Below are 15,516 nucleotides of genomic sequence, written 5' to 3'. Positions count from 1 at the left end.
GTAATATTCATGCCGGAAATATTATGGATCATATCAGACTACGCCCATTAATGCTAATTGGGAATCATTACTGGGGCGTGTGTATGAGAGGTTTTCAAAATTAAACTGTCAATTGTCAGGGTGTAAATCTCTGATGCTCTCTCAGCCGGAGCAAACGGCATCCTTCTCACTCCCATAAAAAACAGAACGCCGTGAGCTGGTCCTGTTTAGACTTCGGTGTTTTGATACAGAACAACTAGCAGACAAAGAATCTTCCACATTAAGGCAACAGTATCAATGAAGTTTCTTACCTGCTTGGCCCGTAGAGATGCTGACCGCTGCAAACAGCCTCTGCGTGCGGCTCAGGTCAGACACGCCGTTGACAGCTTCCACCTCAAAGGTGTAGTTGGCGTGAGCGAGCAGGTCAGTGATGCTGACGTAAGTGTCCACTAATCCTGACTGCGCAGGAGAGTATCCCACGTTCTGGCCACACGGCACACACTTCTCGGACTCCCAGCTGCAGCTGCGGCATATGACCCTGTAGGTGACGTCGTTTCGGCCGCCGGTGTCAGCCGGCGGGTTCCACTCTAGATTAACGGTGGTCTGGTTGATGGTGTAGACCAGGTTCTGTGGCGCAGAGGGAGGTCCTGTCAAAGGTGGACACACAGAGGAGGCCAGATTTAGATAAGTGAGTGCCAGGAGAAGTGACAGCCAAGTGTGTGCATAGACTGGCTCTGTGCTTTAACTGTTCTCTGAGAAGGGGGGGGGAGCTATAGGACATGCCAGCTCCAGCCCCAGAGCCAAACACTGACACTCAATTATAATAAGAGTCAGAGCCAGAGAAAAAAAGAAGCTCTGCAGGTACGCTGACAGAAAGTGAGCTGAGGCAGGCACCAAGGTCAGCAGTAGAATGCAGAAAAATCAAGCTGTGTAGACTGAATAAATTTAATAATCAGAGTTGAGGCAACATTGTTTATATGGCTTATTATTAATTCAGAGAAAGTGAAACATAAAGGGTCCTCTCCTATTTTTTCTTATTGCTCCATCAGCATTTCCTATAATGGAAAGCCTCAAAGTTAAATTGATAAGAAGAGTATACACCGGAAGACTTTTAATATTTAACATTAGGCTCACTAACACTATCTAGTTTTCACATTCACAGCTATTACAGAGACTATACAGTGGGCCTCCATTTATACAGAAATGCCACGATAATTTTATTTACCCTATTTTTATTTAATTTAGGCTCTACAAAGTGCTTTCAAATACGTTTCTTTCTCATACAGATTGTTTACAGTGCCTCCTAATTTACATTTATTTCAGTAATAAAACTTGACAAACAATTTTTGATTCTGAGGTTGGTGTTGTTGCCGTCAGCATTCCAGCTCCACAGGGCGCTCCAGTCGGATCGCTTTGACTTGGAAATTACGTCACTCAACTCGTCTCTTGATTTTTTTTGCTACAAATTGAATTCATATTTTTACCTCTAGTTGGAGTTTCATATATTGTGAGAAACACTTGGTATGAGCTAAATTAGTTTCCCCCAAAGTAGATATACAGTATCTGTCCCAGCAACGCATGATGGGCTATTTGTGTTTCCGAGGAATGGGGAATCATGCAGATAAGCTACCCATTAAAAGTTAACATCTTTCAAAAAAGAGACTGAGCCTTTTCCTCCTCCAGGCTTTATGAGCTCAGTTTATAACTACATTATCACTAGCCAGTTACAGCAGTATACAACTATAATGACAACCAGTTCTGCCACATGAAAAGTGCAAAATACCAAAAAAACTCATAAATGTTCACATAATGACAGAGATGAGCACATCTCGTAAAATGATGAATTACAAATTGCTGCTTTTATCTTTCACATTCCCCACATTAAGCTTTTACAGCCCAGATGGTAATATAAATAGATTCCCTAAATGTAGTTAATGCTATATGACTTGTGCTATTTATTTATGAACATTTTAAGGACATTTTCCTTAGAGGGAGGGTCCTCGCAGCTCATTAAATGAAACTGTTCTAACAGCATACTGACTGATCAACACAGCTCTGGGTTGTTTTCCTTTTGTAAAACCACGGTGAAAACAGAGGCATCCATATTCACTATCAGCGGGATGAGGACAGAGAAGATGAAAGAGCCACCTGGGGCCGGTGAAGTGGAGGGGAGCGGCTGCCAATAGGACCACTCAACTTCAGCGCCGGCTCTGACACTCAGCATGTGCTCCCAGTCCTCCTTGTGTGCAGCGTGATAGTATGACTCAACACATGTGCATTTAAAAACACACGCACATGTTCACCCATGCACTTCCCAATATCCTTCAGCACAAACCACTGGGACCTTCGGTTGGTCTACCGGTTCTGAGGCTGCATTAAGAAATGATGAAACATCCTTTTGCTCTTTCAAGTCAAAACTAAAAGCTCTAATATTTCAACATAAATAAGCAAACTAAGCCAACAGCCTAAAATCCTTCAATATTTTCCTTTGAAAAGGGCTATATTTTTTATAAGGAGACAGCTCAGTCATGGATGGATGGATGGATGGATGGAAGGAAGGAAGGATGGAAGGATGGATTCACATAAAAAAATATACAAATTTCAGAATAAAAAAATAATGAATCCATTAATGGGTCAAGGTTGTTTTAGTAGCAAAAGGATAAACCATTAGCTAATGACAACAATATTATGTTTTAATTATATTATTGTTATAATTATATTTCAGGCATTTAATTTACCTTGTTGATTGAAACTCTGAATAGAGAATGATGCAACCCCTAAGTTTAATATATTTCATTGGAAATAAAAACCAAGTAGTTTTGCTAACAGTACTAGCTGATCAGTTTAGGTCCAATTAGCAAAACAGCTCAATGACATTACTTGTATTAACACTGTGTCCATTCCTAAAAATAAACCTCCCTATAACTGCAGCTCTCCAGATGAGATTATATGTGATATCAGTTTCAGGAGCACGAGATGAGATTTTAGCTATATTTTTGAAGTTTTACAAGGGCAGAAAAGGTTTCATAAATGAAAAATGTGTTCAGAATCAGAATTAGAATCAGAATCAGACTTTATTCACCAAGTTTGTGGGTACAAACAAGAAATTTGACTTCAGATTCCAAAGCTTGCATTAGAAAATAAAATGAAATGAAACGAAGGGAAGAGAAGAGAAGTTCTGCAAGCAAAACAACAACTGCAGTTCATAAAAGAACAGAAAAGACATTATTCAGGAAAAAAAAAGGGCAGCTGAATAGCTGGCTACTCTGACTGTAAAGTGTTCACCAGAGCCCAGGGATAAAAACGGGCTCTGTGTCGGCTCCTGTTAGGAATCAGCTCTCTGCTGACCTGAAGGTAGAAGGTTGGTCCACAGTCTTTAGCGGATTGAGCACCAGTGGACCCGCCCAATGACAGAGGTGTCATACTTCAAAAATTCAATAGAGTTTCCGCAGATGTGCAGTTATTAGTATACAGAGAGAAGAGAAGAGAGGAGAGGACAAAACCCTGAGGGGCGCAAGTGTTGATTTTTGGTTTTAGTCCATATAGATAGCATTTTTATACTGGTCTAAATATAAGATTGTCTAAATGCTAAAGAATACAATGTTCCTGTTTTTATTGGGTAAAATCAATAAAGCTGTTTTTAAGTATTGTGTACCACGGGATCTCATTGCTTGACTATTAAACCTAAGCAACATTTTCACTACCGCAGTTTGTTCAGAACTATATTTGACTGATTTTACGAGATGCTAATCAATAAAAGTGCAAAGAAACATTTACTGAGACAATGGAGCACTTTATACACACAGCTCTTGTATTGGTTCCTAAAGTTTCCACTTTTCAAATCAGAATTCTGTGTGTGGAGTTTCAGTTTGAAAATTCTTAATATTGAATAGAAATGGACTGTGGTCTAGTCACCACTTTGATCTGGAATATGCCTCTTCAGAGGATTTTATTCACCGTCACATTTCCTTGTTCAACAGTAACTCAGTGTTTGCTAGGAGAGGAAATCCAATATGGTTTGTATAAAATATTATGCGAAGTCCTTGGAAAGCAGCTAAGGACAGTGGGAGAAAGTCTTTAGAAGCTGTTTTATTGTGCGTTTGATGGTGCCCACTCAGAGCTGATTTGCTTCTTTTGACGAGGTAAGATGACACACGACGTGACCCGGTTTGTTTGAAGAATACTAAAAACCGTAGCTCTTTTTGTTCCTCCTCCGCCGTGGCGTCTCTTTGTTTCTCTGAATACGCCGTGTCTGGCCTTTGGAATACAACACTTGTGCTCTGACTTCACCTGCAGCACAGATTCTCACCTGCATCCCAAGTCTTCCTCTGTCTGTCTGTCTGCTCAGCCTTCTAGCTCAAGGGCTTGTCGCTTCCCCGCTTCACTTTTTCTTCTGTCTCTCACTCCCCCACACTGTCTTATCTTTCCGTGTTCTCTCCCCTCACCCCTCCTCCTAGTCGAGTTTCATTTCACGGATTAGCCTTCCAGAGACCCCACAGCCTGAAACGTCTCAATCACTTGCTAGCTTCCCTCCAACTCTGCCGGTGTGACCAAGTCTGGGTACGCGTGTGGATATGCGCTGTGCTCTGCATGCATATAGATGTTATGCATTCACTGTTTACAGCATTTTCATGCCGGCATTGCCCACATTTTTGAGTGAGGTCAAATACTTTTGTAGCATGAAGCAGTCACGAGTAATAGATGTGGGGGGGAAAAAAAGGCTAAGGCTGTGCAAATGCATCAAAATGCAAGCAAAAATCCATAATATGGAGAGGATAGAGGCAGATCGTTTTTAGGTCATGTTTCAGAGCTCGTCTCTGCTCTTTGTCGAGTTGTAAGACCTGGGTAAATCCAGGCTTAGGAGCGAGGAATCTGCTGCTTATCAGCCTTGAGAGGTGCTTGGGGCTAAGTTAACCCTCAGCCTGTTAGCTGGCTGCGCTCTAATTGGGAGGTGGTGGGGAGAGGGGCAGCAGGGGTGAGCGCTATTCAAATCGTCCATGAGGTAATCCTCACTCTACAAATGTGTGTTGTGACCCCGTGACCTCGCCTCTAATGATGCGGCTGCAGCAGAACCAAAAAAGGAAGACATGCAGAAGAATAAAAGAGCTCCCAGTTTTTTTTTTTCCTGAACTCAAGTGCTTCTGACTGCTGTTACCATAACACCCACGTTTTCCGTGCTGCCTGTGTACCACATTGAATTCCAAACTGGGTTTGCCACTCGTTCACATTGTGGGCCGCAAGCTGAAATCTATTTTAGCCTTCGTCTCTGGAGGATCTGTGTGGCATGTGGATGGGTGTATGAAAAAAAAAGCTTTGCTTAGACTATGTAACCAGTAACAACAGACGCATTTTTGGATTGCCTCAGCTCTGGTACCGGGCTTGGAGATTTCGCCCCCGCTTTAAGTGCAGAAATATACGAAGAAGAAAAAATGCAGAGATTAATTATTGATGTCAGGAGACAGTTGATGGAAGCTTTGTGCAGCTAGATGATGCCAAACACCCCCCGCCCCACAGCTAGCTTTGTCAGTAGAACCCAATCCGAAGCCAACAAGCCAAACTTTTACAACTGAAGATGTCGCTACGTGTGTTTGGCAATCTTGTCTGAGTGAAGTGGACATTTTTTTGCATGAAATCCTCTGATTACAGGGTGGATACAAAACCAATGCCGTGATTTACATCGACTTTACATAAGCATTAGTCATGTGAAGGCATATGTCGGGTTATTATAGCCACATTGTGCTGTCTGTAAACACATACCGCAGGATTTCCAAAGCAGACAGCGGCCCAAAGACAACAAGATGCTTTAGTTCAGCGGAGCTACAGATCACAGTCCCAGAGCACACCTTCAGTTTATCATATAATTCACAGTTTGCTATGAAAAGATTCCCATGATACAGACTGAAACATAAGGGATACTCTTCACTGATAGTGTAAGATCCTTGTCATGCATATGTCAATTTTAGCTTTTGCAATTTACTTAAAATTCTGTCTGAATTGTTATTTCTTGGAACTAAGAGCGGGGAATAATGGGATGTCTAAGTGAACAGAGCTGGTTAAATTAGCTTGAAAATCCGAGCAGCCCACGTTATGGATAATGCTACATTACAGCGTATTTGGCACATTGGCATATTTCCTCCATTGTCTTCTTACCAAAAGGGATTTCAATTTATAAAATCATATTTTTTGAACAAATCCCCCTGGATTTAAAGTGTGAACATTGTTTTCTAGGTAAACTTTAAAGATCATAAATTGCCACTGCACGCATAAAGTGACATAAAGTGAACTTAATAGAACTGCGTATCAGACAGCGGTGGAAGACGCTGCCCTTACCTACAGTACAGCTTCTGATCTGACCTGGACTGAACCGGCAGTCATGCAGGTGGGCCCAAATTAAGCTTGTCTGCTGTCTCTGTAAAGTGAACCAGGAGGACCTTTTTAATTAGCTGTTAATAAAACTCCACGACAAACTCATTTAATATGTTGTAGCAGCCCAAGCCCCCTTCGTTCCGCTGCTCTTTCCCAGTCCCCAAACAACTTGCAGCAGCATCCGACCTCTGATGAACATCATTTTGTTGAGATGGCACATTTTTGAGGGGTGCGGCAGGGGGCTGGGTGGAGCAGATGACCGCTCCAACTGCCCCTTTCAGACCATCGCTCGCACCAGCGCCACTCGCAGCTGTTGCATGATTGATGCCCCACTCCTCAACCTGTCATCGACTCCTGTCTGTCCTTTTCTTCCACTTTTCCACTTAAGAAAGTACCTCTCAATGGCCATCCACATATGCCACCTCCTCACAACTTCATATATGAATAACATGTGTATTCAGCAAAAAGAAAAACATACCATAAAATAAATAGAGTCTCTTCTGTCAGCCCCCGCTCACACATACCACATGGGAAACAATTTCTTTAGCGCTGTATTTTTGGATTTGTAATTTTGTCTCCGCTCATCTTTATTCAGCATTGGAATTTGGCTTTTCATGTCCCCACATCACATCTTCATCTCATTTCCTCTCCAGTCCCACAGACACAGCCTTAATCTCTAAGTGCCAGGGATCCATCTTGCTGTTTTTCTAAAGCCTACAATATAGTGGCTTTACAGGAAAAGAAAATCTGTCAATCAAGCTATTTATTCAGCCAATGCAAATTCATTTTCAATTACTATTCACTCCTTGGCTGGATAAAGATATGACAAGCGTGAATCCCAGTCACTGGTGGTCACACTAACTTAATCCCGCAATAAACGAGGGAAAGAACGGCGAGTAAATAGGGTTGCACGAATGGGGCACACCCCAGCGCTTTTCATGCAAGTTAAAAATACATATTTACATCTGATGTTGTGGGGTCGTCTACTGCAGATCCAAAGTTAATGAAAATGAATAATGGAAAGTGTGCAACTTCAGTAATTACGCCGCTACTTGGCCAAGGTGATTACCCAGGAGGGACCCGCCAGAGGACACTGTGAGCGTGGAAACTTTCTGCTGTTCTTACCAACGCATGTGTGCACTGCCCTTGATCAGCGGGGGGACATTAGAGTGAAGCGTTAACATCCGATTAGGATGGTTGGAGAAGTGAGTAATGGAGCTGTCTTTTAGAGCGAGATCTGTGCCGCTGCCTCCGCACCACACTCAAAGAATGGTGATCTGTTGTCAGTGGCCAGCTTCAGATTTCCTCAGCTTGAGTTATGTCCTTGCCCCTGTCAGACGTTGGTGACCGAATGGGGCCGGGGAACCAACTGTTAACACACTAAACCAGAGGTCACTGGATTTCTATAAAGGGAGAACGAAAACAAAAAGCACCTAAGAGCTCAAACGAATAAGAAGCCAGTTAAAGCCCCACTTCTAGTTACTATATTATTAGGTAAAGCCCATTTCTCTGAATCAATTAGATAATTAGCTACACACTTCTAAAGGTACAGCTATTCAGCTGCACTTCAGAACTCTTTCATTGTGCAGCACCAATAAAGTCCCTGAACGAGCAGCATTCAGCGCTTTGCCTTGGAGCTATGTGTGTTCTAAGAGAAAAACAAGATTGGGCTGTTTTAAAGGAATAATAAATAATGATGATACATTTTAGATATTTGATGTAATACTACGGAGAGCTGTGCCTCATACTGTGTCATCTCATGCACTGCCTGCTGTAAAAAATAGCTTTGTGGAGTGAACATTGGGGGAGAGTTGAGTCGGTTATTTGTCATTCAGGCAGTGCGTCACTGTGGTTTTCCTCATGGATTTCTCAACAGGACGAGCCAAGCTAACTAAAGAACAACTCAGATGTTTAATTTTATGGCGGTCTGGGACAATGCTGAGACACCGTCTGAATTTTTATAAAGAACGAGTGAAATGAAGCAGCTGTTTGTAACACAATGCGATCGGCGGCACTGTGTTCCACCTGTGCTTGTTAGATGAAGCATTAGAACAGCTCTGAGACGTGAAGGTATGGCAGCGGGAATATCCTGAGTATTCCATTCTGCTGAGCTGCAGGCATTACAGGGCCCACGTGGAGAGTAGATGTGAAGCAGGGCGTGGCGCAGTAGTTAGAACCTACAGGTGCTGCTGGCCCGTACATGCCAGCTACACTTAGTAACCATTTCTAACCTGAGCCTTTCACATATTCTTGTACTTTGGTTTTCTCATAGTTTTTTTTTTTCTTTCCTTCTTTTTCAAAAAAGCTTTATTAGATTTTTCTCTGGAACTATTTCATGTTCAATGGACAAAAGGAGGAAAAAAGAAGAGGAAAAAGATGAGAGAAAATGCTAAAAGGGTTTTCTCATAGTTCTCAGTAGATCCGCAGACCTAGTGTAACTGATTCCAGATCTGTGTTTACTTTGTGACTGATTTCTTTTCATGGTATCTGCTTATTTGCCCAGGTTTCTGCGCCCCCTGATTCAGTCATTATGTTCCTGCAGGGCCTTGGGCCCCCGCTCTCCCTCAGCTGTTCCACATCCTGTCATTAGACTGACCTGTTTCATATCTACCAAACAACCTTGTGAAAAAGCATTTCAACTGTTATATTTGGTGTCATTTATTTCTGAATATTTATAGTTCATTCCACTAAATTATCCCATCAAATCGATCTAAATTAGAACCACTTTTTTTGCTGCTATTGAATTTGGAGTTAAACCTACCCATCATTGGTCAACTTACTTCTGCTTCTCACTGGTCCAAATTCCTCAGTGCATCAGAAGAAGACAGTAAGCTAAAGTGCTGAGACAGAGGTTGAGGATTCTAAAGGTAATGTTTGTGGGGATTCTTGCTCTAAAGAAGAAAATAAATCACCTTGTTTTATTCCAATTATGCTTTTTTTCTCCTGCAAGCCTTTTACCATCATGCAAATTTTACCCTTCTGCTTGGTATATTTCCACTCACACAAAAGAGTCTGCAGTAAGTAGGATTAAAGCGTCCAACAGAGCTGTGGCCCCTAAAGTTAAACACACCTGAGTGGAATAAGTTGACTGGAAGGAGTTTTAGGGCGGGCAGCGAGAGACATGTCGCTCCATGAGCAAATGCTCCTAAATGAGACAGAATACGTTTTTTTGCATGCGAGATCCGGCATGAAATCCTAACGTCAATCCATTGAGTCCTCTCTTCTGATTCTCTGATTCAGTGCACAAACAAGCCGGCGCAGCGCTCCACACTGCCACGCTTTGCATCAGATAGCACTCCTGCAGCCTCCCTCTGTCACATTAAAAATTCTGACTTGGCCTACTTTATGTGAAGGGGGGGGTGGGGGGGGCAGCGCTGCTCATCAGTGCGGACCAGGCATGTGTACTGGCTGCACAGGCACAGCTGTTTCAGCTGTTTGGAATCAACAGATGCATGTGCAAAATAAACATAATGAATGCCAGAAAAGTATGTGCAGCCTCAAGGCGCCTGCAGGCCAATCCGTGGGTCCTGTGATACATTATCAGCAGAGAGAAAGGCAGACAGATAAAAGGCGCAAAGATTTCATTTAGGGGTCCTGTTTACCCACAGAGATAAAGCAGAGTGCTAACATGGTCCTGCCGGTGAGCGCCACTCCCCCGTGCACAGTAGCTGACGGCAAAGTAACAGAAAAACACTTTGAAATAAATATGTTTGAGAGCGGGACCTGGAAGCAAATGAGCTCCACCGATTCAGCCTGAATCCCCCATCCTGTGTAAATAAGCCATCAATGGCTGTCATAGAACCACCCTCGCCAGGACAAAGGACGGCTGCTGCGGGGGCTGCCACTGCTGACTGTAATTGCAATCTTTCAGACGGGAAATGGCAAATTGCTCCTCTCATCATTAGCAACGAGCTAAGACAGAAAACAGACACCCCAGCCTGCAAACATAATTACCATGACATGGCAGAGGAGCTGCTGGAGAACACATCTGGAGCTTTCATGAGGCCACAGCAGACTTGGATCAGGGTTCTGGATTGTGTTGCCCCCCCCCCCCCCCTCCTCCTTACCCCACACACAGACACCATCCCGCATGTGGCTTCTCAAAGCTTTCTTTTTTTAACCTTAGCGACAGCCTGGCAGACTCACTTGTGCAGGCCACAGATGGGAGGTCGGAGAGCGCTCGGTAGTAGCCGTCCTCGCAGTCGCAGCGCCAGGAGCCCTCACGGTCGTTGAAGCTGTGTGCCGGACAGCGAGAGCACTGAAGGTCCTGAGAGGACGACTTGTAGAAACCACGACCGCACGCTACACACACAAAAAAAAACAAAAAACAGGGAATTAAACAGGTTGATCTGCATTTAAAAAGGTACTCTTATTGCTCATTAACTTATATATAGAATTTGTGAATGGTTATATCTGTTGAAGCCAGATAAACTTTTTAAACTTTTACATTATGATCTCATGTTCGTTTACAGGATTTTGTTTCCATGCTGAAGCAAAGTTTAATTTATTCATTTATTTTGTGGTGTGTTAAATTAGGGATGCACAATAAACCTGCTGCCATTCAAAAGTCAAACAAATTTCAGCTTGAACATTGCCATCAGTGACTGGTTGGTTGGAAGCTGAAAAGCAGCCACCCTGTCCAATAAGTGAAGGTACCCAGTTACAGACACTCCACAAGGTCGCGACGACAAAACAAACACACACTTGCCTATTTTCATATTTTCAGTGCCAGTGAGGACTTTTGAATCAAGTCAAAGGTGGCAAAGATATGTAAGGAATTGTATTCTTCCACTGCTGTCTTGTATTGTAATCTACACGTGTGTAAGATTTTCAGCAGATAACAGGAAGGCTGGACAGAGTGCCACAAAGTTAATCTGTTTGGTATTTTTGAGTTTGGAAATCTCTATCAGCCATGGAACCAGCGGGATTTGGAAATGATTACAACATCCTGGAGATTCAGAGTCAAGGTTAGGATCTAAATTCTCTAGGAAAAAGAAACACAGCCTAATATTTTAGATATGCTAAACAAGCTAATTGCTAACATAAGATGCTTATTATAGTTTCAAAAGAACTCTCTAATAATTTTGTCTTTGCTGTGAAACATCAAACCCTGTTTTCCAGTGACTGATTCCACATTACACAGTGTGACATCACAAACAGAAATGACCCACCATAGAAGAAAGACTAAAATAATCATTTTCAATGTTCCTGAAGAAAAACCTGCAACAATTTGTATCTGCAGTGCTGTACAACAAAACACACAAGCTCAGCCCCTACTGAGAAAAGCTTAAATAAAGTAAGAGTTTGGCTCACCGGTATATTCTCGTTCAGGTTGGAGTTTTATTGCCCCAGCTGGAAGTACAGACACAGCGCTGCAACACTTTTTCATTGCTGGGTTGACTCTACCCTCAGGCTTGTGATTGGCATTACTTCTCTGACAAGGGTGTCAGCTGCAGAGTCAAGAAATCTTTCCCAAAATTTCAACATCGCTATAGAAGCAGTAATCATTTCTAATCTGACATGCAAAAAAATCCTGGAATGTGGCCAGGACCTTATCCCAGCTAAGCCAACGTCAAACAGGATTCCATTCAATGATGATCTCAGCAGTTATTACCAATCACTAAATGTCTTGAGGTGATATTAGTCCTGTGCAAACACAGTCCCAGCAATACACCTGAGTTCCCATGGTGAAGCGGGCAAGACAGAACAAACCCCTGCTTTCACGTGTTGATGATGGAGCCAGTGCTTTCAGCCAGGCTGAGCCGTAACGTCAGCTGCCCCAGATCCCATGCTGATGCACAAGCCCAGGGATAAAGGAAAGCTTGGGAGGAACAAAACAGGAAGATTTTTGTTCTCATGAATGCCCAGGTCAGCAGAAGGCTTTGACTGGGTTAGAACAAGGTCTGTCTGTGAGAGGAGATATTACCCATGCAGAGATGAGCACATAGAGCAATTAATGGTTAACCTTTGACCTTTGAAGCAGTCACATACCGCTGGTCAGCTGGACTCCTGCACTTATCACTTACTACCAAGGCAAATCCAGATGTTTGAGGATTTTTTCATAGCTACTCATGGGGTACTATCATATTTAAGGGTTAGATACATTTTTCTGAGTGTGCTTGTGTGAAGCTGGTATCACTAATGCCGGGCATACACTGTACGATACTTTCAGTTGTGGTACTCATATACAGCTCAAACTGTACGACGAAACCACAGGGTCAGGCTGCACACTGTGCAGCCCGACGCTCTGATGCCACCTGACTGCTCACACAGTGCGTTCAAAATCCAGACGTCAGACTCAGCCCTGTAGAGAGATGCCGCTACTCGGACTTGTCTACCCGGAAGCCAAATGTCAACAGTAGAAGAAGAAAAAGGCGGAATTGTCGATGCTCACTGTTTAATATGAGGCTCACTAGAACAAAATGCACGGGCTTAGCAATTCTACGAGTTGCTCCTCCGTAGTTTGACTCCATGTCACACGTACCGCCGCCATGCTTCCCTTCGCTCCTGTTTTCGTTTGAGAAGACGAAGAAGAATTTACTTGTTTGTGCGTGCACAGTGCACGAGGTCAGGGGAAATAGGCTCGTAGACAGCCGTAACTCCGCTTGAACAGCAGGACGCGCTCACGATCACTCGCGAGGGCCGACTGAATTTCAAACATGTTTGATTTTCAACCGACCGTCCGATTCCTGATCGGGAGATGGTCTTGAGAGGCGAATCGTCCCTCGTTACCCCCTGTTTACTACACGACGCAGGACGCACCATCAAGCTGAAACTGATCCTAAAAATTCTCGTATGACTGAAGAATCGAGCCAAAAAGGGCAAAAACTCGTACAGTGTATGCCCGGCTTGATAGTTCCCTCACCTGTAGTACAACAATGGTGTTTCAGTGAGCTGGTTGAAAAAGTAAATAAATCCTCAGAATGTCCTAAAGTAAAAAGGTATCAATCATTCTCCTTGCTAAATCGTGAGGTTGCCAGGATAATCAAACAACTATACAACCAGGAAACCCTCAGCATGCCACATTTGCTGTTGTGGGACAACTCAGGAAAAATTTCACACCTTCGTCAGAACTAGAGAAGACTGAAGCAATGCAGCCGATACGGTGGGTTCAGGCGGCCGATTGGCCTGAGTCCACATAGGAATATGGAAAACCAGTTTGATCGATTTTAAACCACTACCTGCTGATGTAGTCTACAGCTCACTCATATAACCATTTGAGTTGTTTTAAACTGCTGAATTCAGCAAACTGAACAGAAGGACAGGCAAAAACTGTTTATTCATTACTGTTCTGCTTAAGTACATGAATCAGAACATCAGCGAATAAATTGTATAAATAAAATCACGACTGTAAAAATCCATGTGATAGATAATTAGTTTAGCAGCAATTGGCATAATTGTTTACTTTCTGTTTAAAATACCCCCCCCCCCCTCAATGACACAATTCCCTGAGCATCCATGCCTCCGCGGAAAAAGAACTGAAATCTAGGCTACGTGATTTCCATGTTCCGGCTGACAACAAACGTTAGCTCTGGGTGCTTTGGAAAAAAAATGGACAAGTAAATTGGTCTGATTCCTGAACAATCTCCATGAAGTCCATACTTTAGTGAATAGATCTGCATACAAACTATAAAATTACGCTAAAATGTATTTTTCATGAGCCACTGGGGTAAAAGGGCTATGATTATCCTACTGACTTCCCCTATATTTCAGATCCCCTCTTTTGTTCCACCTTCTTTCTTTTCCTTTCCGCCACCAGCTCTCCTGACAGCTCTGGCAGGAGAAGGACAGAGTTTTCTGCTTTAACACTCCCAGGGATGAAAAGGATGCTGGAGCTGAAGCTGAGGGTATCCTGACTTTAGCTCCATGAAAGCGCTGTCATTCTCTGTTTATTGCTCTGCTGCGGCCTTGTGAAACAAGACCTTCTTTTTTTTTTTTTTTTTTTTTTTAGAGAAGTAACAATGTGATTTTATCTTTAATCTTTCTTTACCTCTGTGAGCCGGTAATTGAAAACAGATCCACGAGGAGCTCCAAAAGCCTGAATGCTGACTGCACCAAACCTCTTCAGAGAGCTCTTAAATGCTTACTCGTCATATTTAGCTCTTTTTTTTTTAACCATTTGAAAAGTTCTGATGAAAGATAACATTTAGGAAACAGCAACGTAAGCCGGGTCTAGCTGCGGCGTCTGACATGCAAAGTAAACAGCGCCAAATAACCGCACTGAAGGGCCTCCTCCAGCTGGTTAAAAACTGGCTGGATCCTGCAGCTTTCAGCACACCAGGCTTTTTAACATTCTGATAAGGCGGTGAGCCTGTTTGCCTTTAGGTTTCTGAGAGCTCATCTGCTGGGTGGCCAGCCTGCTGAGGGGGAGAACCCAGCTGGGACTGGAGCTAACTCCCACAGCGACAGCAGACAAGAGGATCCACAGCCCAGAGTACGGTGAGTGGGAGGCTTTAGAGAAGCAGCTAAGAGCGCTAAGCCTATAACTAGCTGTAACTATGAGCTACAAGCTATTACTTGTAATATGTTCATCCTCCATTCTTCAGGCGTGATGGAGCCCCTTGAAGTGGCTGTTTTGTTCAAAGGTTTTCAAGAGATTAATAGACAACTTTGCCTCTTTTATTTATGTAGACAGTTTAGGTTTTCCTCAAGATAACAGCCAGTTCAAGGTGGGCTAAAACCAATGTCTTAAACAGTTCATGTCTTCACAAGTCATGTGAACAATTCCTAATAAGTCGTTCATTTTTGCATTATATGGTTATACAGACTCATTAGCCATCTATTTAGCGCCACCTTTTTTATACCAAGTGGGGGCAGTTTTGATTTTCAGAACGACCTTGATTCGTCATGGAATAAATATGACAACGTGGCTCCGACTACACTGGAGTTTATAAAAATCTGCCCTCATGCGGACACCATAAATGGATTGTTGTCTTGCGGTGAAAGTTGAGGTAAAATGCCAAATTGTTGCTACACAAGGAAACAAATCAGTTTGTCTTTTGAATTCGATCGGCTATATTTCAGAAACTTCTGACTCCAGTTCTGTTACCTTACTTAAGGGCTACTTTCACTAATTAAATCTGGAAAAGACGCTCTCAGATTGTGTTCCTCTTACTAACAGGAACTTGTTTTCCACATTCTTTAATAAAAGTGTGTTACTCCTGAGTTTTT

General features: G+C 42.9%; 1 protein-coding gene across 6 annotated transcripts in view; it reads right to left on the bottom strand.

Annotated features, from left to right (window-relative positions):
• epha7 (eph receptor A7) overlaps positions 1-15,516 on the bottom strand; it is a 135,912-nt gene that overhangs the window by 75,747 nt on the left and 44,649 nt on the right. For all 6 annotated transcript variants that reach the window (XM_036147120.1, XM_036147121.1, XM_036147119.1 and 3 more), the window contains exons 4-5: positions 10,492-10,647; positions 291-626 (exon numbers count right to left, since the gene is read on the bottom strand). In XM_036147120.1, coding sequence (XP_036003013.1) covers positions 291-626; positions 10,492-10,647 — 492 coding nt within the window. The remainder of the gene's footprint in view (positions 1-290; positions 627-10,491; positions 10,648-15,516) is intronic.

This window comes from Fundulus heteroclitus, chromosome 15 (genome assembly GCF_011125445.2).
Source record: "Fundulus heteroclitus isolate FHET01 chromosome 15, MU-UCD_Fhet_4.1, whole genome shotgun sequence".
In the NCBI taxonomy this organism is placed as follows: Eukaryota; Metazoa; Chordata; class Actinopteri; order Cyprinodontiformes; family Fundulidae; genus Fundulus; species Fundulus heteroclitus.
Note: the sequence above shows the minus strand (reverse complement) of the source record. Positions and strands in the feature narration are given on the sequence as shown.